General features: G+C 39.1%; 1 protein-coding gene and 1 long non-coding RNA gene across 2 annotated transcripts in view; one reads left to right on the forward strand and one right to left on the reverse strand.

The window, feature by feature from the left end:
• LOC120223593 (neurexin-3) overlaps positions 1-15,188 on the reverse strand; it is a gene marked incomplete at its 3' end in the record, with an annotated part of 324,726 nt that overhangs the window by 28,343 nt on the left and 281,195 nt on the right. Inside the window, exon 7 of the mRNA XM_039221796.1 lies at positions 4,669-4,788. Coding sequence (XP_039077727.1) covers positions 4,669-4,788 — 120 coding nt within the window. The remainder of the gene's footprint in view (positions 1-4,668; positions 4,789-15,188) is intronic.
• On the forward strand, positions 7,344-8,969 carry LOC120223594. The gene is made up of 3 exons (XR_005526339.1): positions 7,344-7,422; positions 8,006-8,040; positions 8,825-8,969. It is a non-coding gene; the product is annotated as an uncharacterized LOC120223594 (long non-coding RNA).

Genomic DNA, 15,188 nt, shown 5'->3' on the forward strand with positions numbered 1-15,188 from the left:
AGAGGACTGAGCACAGCAAGCATCCCTCACATCTGAGGAATGAGGTTATATTTGAGACATTTGCTCTGGAGTCAGAGTTTGGATCATAGCCATTTCTACATGAAGTTCCTAGCCAACATTAAAAGCTTAGCAAAGAAATAATGGAAAAGACCGAGAGGAGGCAACTTGACTTCCCTTGGCTCCCAGACATGGGGAGAGAAGTTAAGAAAATGAAGTCTTTAAACTCTCAGTAAAGGATGCACATTTTGCCCACAGTCCTCCAGCTCCATCGCTCACATACCCTTTTCTCCACGATAACAAAATCTTTCAAAAGTTTATGCTTTAAATCAGAGAACTCTAGATGCTGGCGAGGATGGGGAGAAACGGGCACCCTCCTACACTGCTGGTGGGAATGCAAACTGGTACAGCCCCTCTGGAAAACAGTGCAGAGGTTCCTCAGGAAAATAACAATAGAACTCCCCTATGACCCAGCAATAGCACTGCTAGGAATTTACCCAAGGGATACAGAAATGCTGAAGCATAGGAGAACATGAACCCCAATGTTCAAAGCAGCACTCTCAACAATAGCTAAAACAAGGAAAGAGACTAAGTGTCCATCAAAAGAAGAATGGATCAAGAAGATGTGGTTTATCTATACCATGGAATACTACATGGCAATGAAAAACAATGAAATCTGGCCATGTGTAGCAACATGGATGGACCTTGAGGGTGTTATGCTGAGTGAAATAAGTCAGGCAGAGAAGGACAAATATCATATGTTTGCACATATAGGAAGATTAGGAGGAACTTAACTGAGGAACAAGGGGGAGAAGAAGGGGGAAATGGTGGGGGAAAGGGAGAGAGGCAAACCATGAGAGACTCTTGAATGCTGAGAAACAAACTGAGGACTGATGGATGGGGGGGAGGGGGGATATGGGCACGGAGGAGAGCACTTGTGGGAATGAGCACTGAGTGTTATGTGGAAACCAATTTGACAATAAACTGTTTGTAAAAAAAAAAATTTAAAAAAATGTTTGATGCCTTTTTAAAAAATGTATATGCTTTAACAATCACAATAACAACAACAACTTCTGGAGTCAAATAAACTTGGTAAGTACTTCACATGTAATCATTGATGATTAGTGATGTGTATTAGCATATTAAAGGATCCCAGTAAATCTTGCAATAGGAAGTCCACTTCATTTTGTTTACCTAATATTTCCAAAATCCATTCTGTTATTTATTAACATAAAGAACAAACTGTCCTTCGCAAATGACTTTTTATAGCTAGGTGCTAGATGTGCTATTTAGGGTAAGGGACAGAGAAAGAAGTCAACATGAACCAGAGTAAAAAATGGGATGAATTTCTGTACTAGTAAGAAGCTCTGGGTGGAATGGGTGATTCATGCAGCATCAGATCCCAATTCTGAGGAGCATAACCCTAGTGAAGTATACTTTTCACTTATTCTTCATAATAGCAATCCAACTCAATCAGTCAATCAATCAATCAATCTTTACTGTCAGCAGAACCTAACACTTTTCCAGGAATATACTACATTACAATAAATGAAAACCACCAGGCTAAGGAATATTTATTTCCTTGCTTTTGACTTCTTATGAGTCTGACCTATTCTTTGCATCATTTCTACAAACTAGCTGAAGATTTGACACTCTAGGGAACCTTAAACAGCATGAAAGGGATTACTAAATAAGCCAATAAGACACTACTTAATAACCTGAGGACTGTGTGGTATTTTAGTTTCATTGCCTGGTTTTATAACTTCTGTGAGCTAAAATTAAAATTCCCAAACCCATTATCACTGTAAGAAGCAATCCAAGGTTGTAGCTCATAAGCAAAATAGCTCTTTTCTTCTCCCAGATTTCTTTATCCTTATGGCTGCTCTTTTCCATCAGCAGGAAAGAAGGGGATAAGGTTGAAAAATGAAAGAACTTCGTTAATATCAAATATCAAATTACTGGATGACTTGGGTCTTCCATGGCTTAGTCCTACTTTTTAATTAGTAGTGGTAAGAGAAAACACACTTTATAATTACCTTTATTCTAAAGTTTCTATAAAAGAATAATGACCAAAGGAGGCAATACACATTACTGTACCCTCAGTTCTGCAGTTCTTTATGACTACAGCTTTCAGGGCATGTAATTTCCTGTGGAAATAAAAAGGGATTCGCTGTCCAGAGAGATTGGGATGAGGTCGCCATCTAGTGGCTGCCATTCAAAACACGCTGGGAATAGCATCACTGGGCTACTGGGCTCAGCCCAGAAGAGGTAGCAAGGGATATGGGACTGTCACTGCTGCTTTGCAGATTCCTGTCTGAACTAACAGCTCACAAAGACTTCTTGGATACTTGATTCAGGATGTCTGTGGGCTCTAAATCATATACCCATTTTTACATCTTTTTGCTTACATTCATTACACAAAGCTAAATTACCCTTCAGGCATACAGAACAGTAACCTTACCCTCCCCCCACTACTAAGGTGTTTATGTACATACAACTGGATGGTTCTGGATACTTATTATGGTTCTGTTTAGCTTCAATTTTGAGGGGAGACGGATGGGTGTTGTAGTCTACAATAAAATGTATTCCTCACATTACCCCTAATCCATTCCACTGTATTTTCCCCATAGCATAATACAAATCATTTTCTTAAGATGGCTTGTGGAGTCCAGCAAGCAGCTTGATTTGGTGATATAACACAGACATGAATTTGGAGCTTAAATTACACAGCTCCTTCTAAGTTTCGTGTCCTCTTATGTAAAATGACAATAAGAACTCGTATCTTTCGAGGCAATGGGGAATTACAGAAGATTTAAGGAGCTGATATATGTTAGACAGCTATCTCAGTATCTAATGCCTATTGGGCACTGAATATATGCCTCCTACTCTTCCTCTATCCATAGAGTCTCCTTACCTACACACAGACACACAGACACACACACACACACACACACGCACACCTTTCCCTACATGCCCGGCTCACTATAATTACAGACTCTATAAGTATTGAAGCTCATGAATATAAAATTAAATTATAGGACCTAAAATTGTAGGACTTTTAAACTGGAGAGGACCTTAGCAGTAATAGAATTTCAAGTTTAAAAATGAGGAAGGGACGCGTGGGTGGCTTAGTCGGTTAAGCGTCCAACTTTGGCTCAGGTCACCATCTCACAGTCCGTGGGTTCAAGCCCCTCATCGGGCTCTGTGCTGACAGCTCAGAGCCTGGAACTTGTTTCGGATTCTGTGTCTCCCTCTCTCTGTGACCCTCCCCAGCTCATGCTCTCTCTCTGTCTCAAAAATAAACATGTTAAAAAAATTTTAAAAATTAAAATGAGAAATGAAAAAGAGATTTATCATATCTGTCCCAACAGCAACAAGTATTTTGGTTACAATGACTTTATTAAACCCCAGGGATCCTGACTCTAACTTGACTATCTTATTCACAGAAGAATCTAGAGACAATTTACACCACTGACTTCATTTGACAAGAACCAGAAATAGTAAGTGACTCTTCCAACATCTGGCAGAGTATTAATGCCAGAGCCTTAGGTCTCCTGACACCAACAGTGTTTATAATACCCCATGCTGCCCCCAAGTTTTCTTTTCCAATATGGACAATAATTCTGCATAACATATGTGCACTGCTCTGGAATATTAGAGAGTATAGGTTTATTTGGATTCAACATGGAGGATGCCCTCTCTCTTCCACCCCAGAAGTCATTAAATTACCCATCAAATTTGGGCTAACTAGCTACCTTCATAAGCCACTCCTGCTTTCTCCAGCCCAAAATGATAATTTTCTCTTCTGGCCAATAATGACAATCTCACCCATGCATGTTGGAATCTCATTACATACTCTTTGTCTTATTTTCAAATACCTGGGTCCTATCTACTCTACTGAATGGCTCATTATTTGAGGAAACAGGTAATCTCTTGTGCTTCCTTCTTATTTTCTACATCCTTAGCACACTACTGATATGTAACAGGCTCTCAAGAAATACTTATTGCTTGTCTGAAGCTTTGAATGTTCCTTTACTTATGTAGGGATTCATTCATTTATATGTTGTCCTCCTAGAATGTGAATTCCAACCTAGCCAAGGACTTGCCTATTTGTTCACCTCCATACTCTCATTGTCTTCTACAGTAGTGCTCAGAACAGGGTAGATAATTGCTAATGGTTAAATAAATGAATAAGTAAAGCCCTTTCTAAGTATCCTATAGTGATCTAAGTACGTACTTTTACCTATAATGTTTGAATTTCTGGTTTATTCATCTCCCTCTGCTAGAGAGTAAGTCACTTATTGAGAGAAGATACTGGCACCTGGGAAGATGATTGATAAGTGATTTTTGAATAAATGAATAATAAAGGATCTACAGAACTGTACATCTACTCTCCAGACACATATTCTATGCCTAAGGAGAGAGACCCATCAACTTAAAGTGACAGTAATGGGTAAGTTCTATAATACAGATCAATGAAAAGGGATTATGAAAATACAGAGGAAGACCTTCTTAGCCTTACCTGAGCTTGTCAACAGAGAACATGTCACATGACTGTTGTTAAGCAAAATAAAACATTTAAAACAAAAGAAAAACCCTTTGCTTACTGAATGACCAAGAGGACAATGAGAATGATGAGAGACAAATTTCACTACATATAGCTGTACTCACCCTCAGCCACGTCATCATCCACAGTCAATTTAAGGCTTTTTCCTCTCCGTACTACCCGAACAGTGTGCCATTCATTGTCATTGAGCTTCTGCCCCGCATACAAGGTCTCAGGTCCTTTGCCTAAGGACGATGGTAAGTGTCAAAGTTAGAATACATTCTGAAAGTAGTAATTATGGCATCAGAACTGTCAAAGCCACACTGGTGCACATGACCCATAGCATTCAAGGAATCCTATGCCCACCATTAGCCCTTCCTACTTTCGCTGACTCAACAGGATGCTCCACTATTGTTTCCAAAAGCAAAAGTTTCAATTCATATGGACATTGACAAAACAGTAGAGATATAGGTGCCCTCCTTTTGTCTACAGATATAAAGCTCTAAAATGACAATGGAAGTGAACATTTATAAGAAATATAGTCAGCTGTCATTTTGTTTCCCAAAGTCTTAGATTTCAGATGAATTTCTTGATGACATAGGAAATTCATCATACTTTTTTTTTTTTTTTTTTTTTTTTTAGAATTATTTGGTCACTTAGGCATAATACACCAGTCTGGCTTTTGGAGAGTATCCATCAATTGGATGAGAAAAGAGTTCAGTAATATGCATTCTTAACATGATTTTGCCATTAACCCAAGGTCCTACCAGAATTCAGCAACCATAGAAATCACCACAGTAATCACCACAGTAATACCGTTGCAGTCTAAACCCCATGATAAATAATGCTCCTGAAGGGAATGTGAAGTGTCCCAGATTTATCTCATTGTTCATCATCCTCCAAAAAGATCTAAAAATCTAAGAAATGAAATAATGTGAAATTCCAAAATCGAAACCTTCTTGGTCAAAAGAATATTCAGTAGAAAGTGCCTCCAAATAAAGGAGTAAACCAAGATTTCTTTAAAGATCCATGATCAAGATGTTCAAGAGGATGTTCAAGTGTACCTTGGGAGAATCAGGTTCAACAAGGAATTATAATATTTAGGCACAAAGCTGTTGAGATGAACACTGAGGCATGAAAAGAATTTGGAGGGGTGTCATGTTTTGCTCACCATTTAACTGAAATGTAAATTTGAAAGACAAAGAAGATTGCATAGAACAAGAAAACTTAGACCAAGTTTGCTCTCTCTTTGTGGGTAGCTGAGCCCATGCAGAAAGATACCACTTAAGTCTTCCTGGATTAGTCAATCGCTATGTAGAAAGCTTTATCTTTGGAAATAACTTGGAAAAAAAAGATGAAATACATAACTGACCAATATGTCTTTCTGGTTACTGTACATCTGAAATATGTCACAATACATTTGGATCCAACATACAGACCACAAGGCTAGGTACACAGTAGGTACTTTAATGAGCACTTATAGAGCAACAGATGTTTACATAGGTATTTATTTCTTTGGAAACCATCAGCTAAGGCCAATACATTTTTATTTAAGTGCTCTTGAAAGCTTTATTATATAGCTTTCACTGGCCACACCACCCCTTTCTCTACTCCAAGACTGAGGTATTATATACTCTTTAGGGAAGAAAATTTTAAAAGTAGTATCACCTAGGTAAATATATTTTAAACTATGTAACTTTAAACTGTACCCTTTAATTCTGAGTTATTAGTGTTGCTATTGAATTCTGGTTATATGAGTGATGACAGCAGTTGAAGTTTGGGGGGATTTTCTTCTTGAAAAATAAAGATTTTCAAAGTAAAAAGATCTCTCTTGATTACAATGTACACAACAAATAATTTCTATTTATTTTTTTCAGATGGTACCTATATCCCAAGTACAATGCAAATTCACAAGAATTCTAAGAATCAATGAACTTTAAAGTGGACCGAATGCACCCAAAATTGTGTCTGATGCCAGGAGATCAACGAATCCTAGGGGGGAAAACTCCATAATAAGCCATTTTGTATTCAATCTTAGCTTTTTTTTGTGAGTATGCCTACCTTAATATTACCTAAAGTATATGCATTATAATAGGATTTTTCTTATATGTCATGTCACTAGATAGTACTGTTCATTATTCATTAAATTCAGATCTAAGATTGATGTATCAGTTGCCTTTACAATAGCAAACTGTGCAGGCATTGAGACAAAATGGGCTACATCATGTGGGTGCTTTGAAGTAAGAACAGATGTTCTCAGAAGAAACAAATCTGCCTTTGTTTTTTCCATGTGTGCCTTTATCCTCTTTATTCTACAAGCAAATGCTTCAATAAGAAAGAAGAAAGTAGAGAAAGACAGAGAAAATATTGGTTATGAAGGCAGAACTGTTACAAAGGCAGACTATTTAAACATCTAGGTGGCATCCATTCTTTAAGCAATTTTTGCACATCACTTAATTTTTATGATTGGGGAAAAAACAAGAGAGAGAAATACTAACACAAACACAGTCACAGTTTAGCAAAATTGCCACATTAGTGTCATATTAGCCACAGAGAAGTAAAACAAGCTTTGCAATTAGCCCAGTGTGTTTAAAATGCTGCTGACATTTTGCAGGTGCTTTGAATTTTCTTTTTTCCTTGATATGTCCATTCTGGTCAAATTCAAACAAAAATATTTAACTGTCCATTTGACTCTAAAACTTTAGGATGTGATGGTCTATGACCAGACATGTTAGAAGAAGAAGAAGAAGAAGAAGAAGAAGAAGAAGAAGAAGACGACGACGACGACGACGACGACAACGACGACTTAAAACCTCTCATGCCCTACTACTTGGCTACAATTGCTGTCTCTCACCCCAATAATTCTCGTTACTCTGACAGTAGGGGAAAAATCCATACCCATCTCATTAAAATGGCAGGGAAATTGGTATTATTCAATATTTATTTTCAAGCAATATATATAGAAATCTTAGCGAGCTTCAAAAAAAAGTCACATCTTCCAAAAGTGGAGAGTCAATGGCATTTATCTTTAATCAAGCCAAAAGGTCAATGCATCCCTACCAGAGAGAAAGTGATGTTTAAACTCAGCTGGAAATGTAGGCAAACAGAGGGGAAGAGCAAATCTAATCTGTAGACTAAGCATAAAATGGGATTGATAAGTGACAGAAGATGTAGACATGAGCTGAAAGTTGAAACATACAAACTGTTAGGTTTTCAAAGAAGGAGGATTTAGTCTAGGGAAGACTTCCCTGCCAGATTCAAGCGCAAATCCAGTGAAGTAGCTTCAGTAAAACAATGAGTGTAAAAAGTTCTTCCCATAACAAAAAGGATGGTCCAGATAAGGAGGGGAAACTTTCTTTTTTAAGTTGGAATTTTAAAAGGAACTCAAGGGAATTTAATATTTTAAAAATTAAAAAGAATAGTCAAAGCCATTAATGTTCCTTTTTCTTTTTTTGTACCCAGGAGAAATGTGATCTGTGATTAGGTACCTATTGGATGTAAGTATTAGATGCATGCTTTCTTCTTTTATAGTTTAAGTAGTAAATATTGATCACAAAGGGGAAAAAACATTTGAATCCCTTTAGGCTGCTTAGTTCATCATTGTTTGCTCTAAATACAGAAAACGAATAATTTATCTGACACCTTGTAGTTGAATTTCTCAAGTAATGACCTCCATGACTGGAGTAAAGAAGCAAAATTATAGCTGAAGATTTCTGAGATGCAGAGGTCTATAGAAGTGTTCGATTGTTTATTATCACAGGGAAAAGAGCCTTAATGAATCGTTGGGCGATACGACTGGAATTCTCACTCTTGACCTAGTCTCACTGCAAACTCACTTAGCATCATCTCTTTAAATTAAGACATTTCTCGACAAAGATGGTATAATTCTCTGATGAACATCACAGATGAAAAATACAAATAGAGTATTTTCTTGACCTACCCTAGAGTAACCCTGCGGAAGACCTATTTCTTTAAGAACTCAGAACTAATACCAAAATGGACGTGAAAAATGAGGAGAAAGGCATTCTTTGAGAGAGAAATCACTGCTGGTTGCTTGGAGGAAGATGACACTCAGATATTAGCAGATTGTTCCCTCTGGGGGGGAACAGGGAATGGGAGTGTGTGGGAAAATCTGTATTTGGGTATTACTACTGGCACACACCTTCACAGGTGGACTTTGGATTTTAATTATTTTGAACCTATTTAGTTGTTTTCTTTTTATTTCTTATTGTTGCTTTTTAGTAGACTGTTCATAATAAATGAATTTGTTATTCCCCCCAGGAGCAACATAACCGGTATAACTACAAGGCACTCTGATAAACATTCATTTGTCAATAAATTTCTAAAACCTGCCCAAACCAGGTGGTTTTGCTCATACACAGGGAGTAGAAATTCCTTCCATCTGCCACAAAAGACTATCTCCAAAAGTGGGTAGGTAAGATTGGAAAATTACTTTGCTTGGGGGTAAAGGGTCAGGAATGAAGAGGGCAATATCTATACCGTAATCACTTTGCATTACCTGAATATCTTTCTAATTGTGCAAGAAAAAGAAAGAAACAACAACTTGATTTCTCTTGGAACTATGTTTGACACAAGTCAAAACTGCTACAATGCATAGCAAAATAGGAAATTCAGTCCCTTAGAAAGGTATAGCAAAAGGCACGTGATTACACATGTCAATGGTATGATACTCAAAATGACTGTGTTAGGTTTAAAGAACACCAAATACATTTAAAAAGAGAAAACTTACCTTCATTTCCACCAGCACCCTAGGTTGGGCCAGCTGAGCTATGGCAAACAGTTTACTAAGCCTACAGCACCATATATTTTATCAGTCTTCCTCCCCCAAGAGAGAGAGCAAGAAAGAGAGAGTAGGTCAGGCAAGTAAAGGCAAAGGCAAGGAGGGGAGGGTAGCAGAGAAATAGGAAAGAAGCATCTTATTTTCTGTCGAAAGTAATTTCAGGTTCTGGTTGTTTTCTTCAGGTTGACACTCCAACAGAGAATAAGAGGTGTTTTGTTTTTATACACTCATTTTTTTTCCTGAAAGCATTCATTACCTTGGAAAGAAATTTTAAATCATTTACTTATACAGGCAATTGGGTGAAAAGCCTCAAACAGATTTCTCTATTCTCACTGGAGTTCTGGAGTCTCAGAAAGGGCTTCTAACAACAGATATGAACAGTGGAAGCTTTCTCAAAAGTCTTATGTTAAGAAGTCTATCTGTGAGGTATGTGAGAAAGACAAGTGATCCCCGTTATTCACCCTGAGCACATGCACCCTCCTGGAGACCCTGCTTCTAGTTAAAAACCACTGAAAACACCACCAATAAGTACTAAATTTGAGTAAGTAAATGGACCATCGAGTCTGCCACATATACAGCATATTCAACTATGGGCTGACATCCCCTTTCCCTTGGCTCATGTTCTACTCTAATAGAGCACTGTTGCCAACCTCTGGCAGTATGTCATGGAGACCATCAATTCATACATTTAACTAATGGTAACTGAGCATCAACATGGGATCAGGCACCATTCCATGTGGAGGATTCAGAGAAAATAAGACCGATAAGGTCCCTGCCCTTAAAGAGCTTACAGCCTGGTTTGGAATGAGGGAGGACGAAGCTAAAGAACATAAGGTGGTTATAAAATGCAGTTGAGTTCTATGATGAAAACGAAACAGGAGGATATGATGAAAAGTAATTCGGGTGAAGAGCAGGAATAGAGGGTGGGCTACTTTATAGCAAGTCTCGGAAAGGCCTCTCCAAGGTGGCTTCTCCACTCTTGCCCTAAGTCCCTGGTTGGATGGAGAGCTATTAATTGAGGTGGTCAGAGCAGGCTTCTCTCCAGAGGTGCATCTGATAAGGAACCAAGCATCCGAGGCAATGGAAACAGCAAGAGCAGAAGCCCAGAATAAAGTTGGCACATTGGAGCCACCACCACAACAAATCCTATGGTGGCTAGAGCCAGGGTCCAAAGGAGAGAGGGTGGTGGGAAAGAAAGTGAAGAAGCAAGCGGAGGCCAGATCCTAAGAGGACCCAAGGACATGGTACAAAACCTGAATGTTGTTCTAAATGTATCTGGGAGTCACTGGGAGGTTTTGGGTAAGGGGATCCTATGATTTAACTTAAGCTTTAAAACTTATTCTGGTTGTTATGGGTGCACTGGACCTAAAAAGGCCACTAACAGAAGCAAGGAGATCTCGAGAAGCTGCTAAAGGCAGGAAATGAAGGTGATCTGGACTAAGGAGGTAGCAGTAGAAATGGAGACGGTGAAGTCTGGGGTGCACTTTGGATATGGAGTCAAAAGGATTTGAGATCGTTTTCGAAGGTGGACTGGGAGCAGGAGAGGAAAAGAGAGGAATTCATGGTGACTCCTAGGTTCAGTCTGAGAACCTGGGTGGTAGATGCACCCTCAGGTGAGAAGGCAAAGATTCCAGATAATGTAAGACATGACTGATCCTACCAGTCAAGGCAGCTTGCTTCTGTTACTTGCAACTTTCCTACGAAGCATCAGTCATACTCAGCACCATCCTGGCATTTTCCCACTCCTCGAAGATCAAAGTGTGGTTCAAAGTTCACTGCTTACATGATTTTCTTAGTACAGTGTTAATCTGTACCTTGGACCACCAATGCCTATTCCTATTGATGACCCAGGGTTACTGGGTTCCTGCTGCCTTTCTTTCCCTCCCTCCCTTACCCTCTTCCTTCCTTTCTACCTCCCTCCCTCCTTCCCTCCCTTCCTTTCCTCTCTCCCCTTCTCTCTTTTTCTTGCATAGCTTCAGTTACATGCTCTGGTCCATGCCTAAGGACTGCAACAAGGAGTGTGCCTAACATTACAAAGCAAACCCTGGCAGCCCATTCAATAGGATCTAAATTGTGATCACAGTGCAAAATGAACCCACTCATCTCAGCTGGGAGAATGGCATCTCAATTTTGAAATGGAATGAATCCAGGGCTGATATCTCTCCAAAGGAACAAATGACTTCACAAAAGACAAGAAAGAATCCTGCCCCCAATTTACTGCCAAATCTCTACTTTAAGTCATAAATTTACAGCACTGCTTAGGAGTGGTGAGGTGAGGACAGTATCAAGATTTCTTGTGATAATCTCTCTCCATGAAGCCACTTTTCAAAAGATGAGGGCAATTTGCTCAGGGACAGGCAGAAGGATGCTTTTGTAGGTATTGATTCCATTCTTGTTAAAAAAAAAAAAACAACTTTCTAAACCATACTAGTATTTTCCCCACCACTGTCATGATATAATTAGTTAATACAAATTAGGCTTCTTTTGATGATGTGAAACATTATTGTGCCTTACGGTCTTTTCTATGTGCTCTTATTGTTTACCACTAAAGACACATATTTTGAAAATCATGGGGACTGTGCTAAAGAGATCTGAAACAAGATATGCAGTACAGCCTACTCCCCTAACATCCTCCTAATAAATGCCAGTTTAAGCCTTCTCCTTGTGCATTGACCCTTTGTAATAAAAAGCGAATAAAAAATGTCCAATTATGAATTGAAAAGCGTAGTTAATTAAGCCTAATAATTAATGTTTTGCTTTCAACAGGAATTAAGGAAGGCATAATACATCTTCCATTGCTCCTCTTTCATAGGCTTTCACAACTTATCTACCTCCACTCACACCTTTCCAGTTAAAAATGTGCCCTTCTCCAGTAACTCAGCTACACTTGTACCCTGTAAATCATCACTGTCTCTGGTATTACAAATAAAAATATAAATATAAAAATATAAATATAAATATTATATGTATTGCCTCCACTTCTGTGCCCTTTGAGGGAGAACACACTACCTTTAAAATCCTTGAAACCTAAGCAGATGTGTACCTTACACCAAAAAGACACTCAATATATTAGGGGAAGAAAAGCTAGTGGAAGAATAAATAAAATTGAAAAGATTCCACATGAAACTAGTAAGCAGGATGAAGAAGGGAGAAAAAACAGAAGAGGGGCAGGAGAGACTATTTTAGCAATAGAATAAACTGGACAAATTCAGAAAAGTATTCAGTATAATAATACATATAAGTGAATTAATAAAATTGGATGAAAAATTCTATAAGTGACAGACTAAATTTAATGAAGGTGCTGGAAGAAAAAGAAGGGGAGTGGAAGAAGTTTGCACACTGCATTTTGGCAGCTGTGTGAATTTGGCGCTAATTTCTAATTCATCTTCATCCTAAAAGACACCAGGCAGCAGATTAAATAAAGACACTACTTTTCATTTTAAATATCTTTTTCCCAGTCATAAAAAAAAATACAGCTTTCTGAGAAACTGATAAGAGAATGAAAGCAACATTGAAAGAAAGGTGCTAGTCGCTCTGCGTATATAATCTCACTTAGTTTCCCAATATGAAGCTGATATGGTTTCCCCCAGCTTTGCAAGTAAGAGGTAGCACAAAGGGCTACAACCTGCCAAGGTCACGCGACCATGGGACACAGCCTGTAACATGTCTCTCCTGTAAGCTGCATTTGTTCTCACAGCGTCATCATGGTTAAGTCCCTGGGTTGGCCCAGTCTAGAGATCTGAGGACGAACAAGGCGAGGCCAGGTAAAGGTCATGGAAGAAGTGGCAGAATATAGTGAAATAGAAACAGAAAATCTAATCTTGGGGATGAATGAAAAGTAGGACCTGATTTCATTTTTTAAAATTTATTTGCAAGACAGGGGTCAAGCCCTAACCTACTAACAAAGCCAAAAGAAGTCAGAAGTTGTTATTAGAGATAAAAGGAGGGGATAAATAGATCATGTCTGTGTGACCCTGCAGCAGGCACTTTGGTACCCTGCATCACATCCCCCGGGCCACGCTCAGATTTCAGCCATGACAGCAGGAGACAACTGTAAGCTCACACACAGCCTGACAGTCCCCACTTCAAGCAGGGCCAACTCTTGGGCCTTCTCTAAAGTCAGAGGTGCCTTCATTGCCTGTGTGCAAGAGACACGAAGTAGTGGGGAAAGGAAATGGAGGATGTCAAACAATGGGAGGGAAAAAGCTAATGGAGTAGTTCCCCCAAAACTCTTGTCATTTGAGTGGATAACTGGTGGAGGCTTTCATTATAACACTCTCTATCTTCTCCACGTCCACTTGACCCACAGCAGAAAACCTGACTATGGAAACCTACACTGGTGAGTTGTTTTTCTTTTCTTTTTTTTAACTGCCAATGTTCTCTACTCCTTCACTCCCACTTTTCGGGATCTCTCCCAAATAAACCACCTGACCTAAGTCCTTGTCTCAGGCTCTACTTTCAAGGAACTCAGACTAAGATGACACACAGTTCCTGATCATTTCCTCCCTAGTAACTCAAACATGACAACAACCCTGTGAAGTAGGAAATATCAATGCTTATGATGGGATCCAAAAAGGTTAGGTGACTTTCCCAAGGTTACAGGGTATGAAAGCATGAAATTAGTATCAAGAATCTAGGCTTCACAGATAGAGCCCCACAGACAGAGCTATACCCATTAACCTCTAGCTGCCCACAGTCTATGAAGTCCGAAGAGAACAGAAGACAGTGGTCTGCTATCACCATTAAAGGCAGATGTGGGGGCTGTGGTTTCAAATTACCAAATAGTAACCAAACCCTTGAGGTTGTGAGAAAATGCATAGATCTCTGAGGGCAATAACCAGGCTGTCCACAATGAGGACCTATGGGCCCATAAGGACCATGGAGTGCTTTTGAGAAGTTAAGAACACCATTACTCTCAATTATCTTCAGTTTATTCAAGGCAGATGCTAAGAGATATGGTCTCCATACTCAGAGTCCCTTCAGGCTCTATGTTTCTAAGTAACTAACATATCTCAGATGGAGGACTTTATTTTAGATTAAAGATACAGTCACTAGGTTTCAAAAGTATCCTGAGACACAGAGCTCTGTGGAATGGCATTTCCATGTCGACTCCTCTGTGTGCAGCCCCACCTTTCCATGACAGAATGTATTAACTCTGAACTAAGAATGTAAAAGGATTGATATTTCCAGCCTATCTCCTTCAGATGATAATTACAAGGCCTATCGGCTTATGCGCTTGATGGCATTAGCTGATCTCCCACTGTGAACAGAGGCAATTGCAACACAGGATGGTCCTGTCACCTGAGTGCACCCTCTTATCCCCTTAACATCTGCTTTGTGAAACCACGGGATCCAGAAGGCTAGATGAGCAGAACAATCACTCTATTCTGGCCCTAGTTCACTAAGATGATGATCCTTCTCCCCCCTTAAAATAATACGTGTGTAGGTTTTAAAATATGAGAAATTATAGCTCTCCATCTCACTAGAAATATCATCTCTTTATGATACCCACTAAAATAAAACTTGCAAGACAAGCACATAGAGGAAAAAATTAAAACCGGAGCATTAATAAAAATAGATCAAGGGTATTTTAATTCAAATGTATTTGTCTTCCTTTAAGTAAGACTTAAATACAACCGGTTCCTCATGCAGCACGTGTGGCCTTGGGCAAGCATGCAAAGTGGCTACCTTGGCAAATGTGGCTAATCTCCATGTGCTGTCTTTATAACTTTGCACAATGGTTTGGATACAGCATGGAAGTGAACTTCAGACTGTTGACTGCTTTATCCATGCACCCTGAATTCCTGATAAAACTGGGGGCATCAAGCAGAAGGAAATCATTCC

This window comes from Hyaena hyaena, unplaced genomic scaffold, assembly GCF_003009895.1.
Source record: "Hyaena hyaena isolate Hyena2069 unplaced genomic scaffold, ASM300989v1 scaffold_1016, whole genome shotgun sequence".
Lineage (NCBI taxonomy): Eukaryota > Metazoa > Chordata > Mammalia > Carnivora > Hyaenidae > Hyaena > Hyaena hyaena.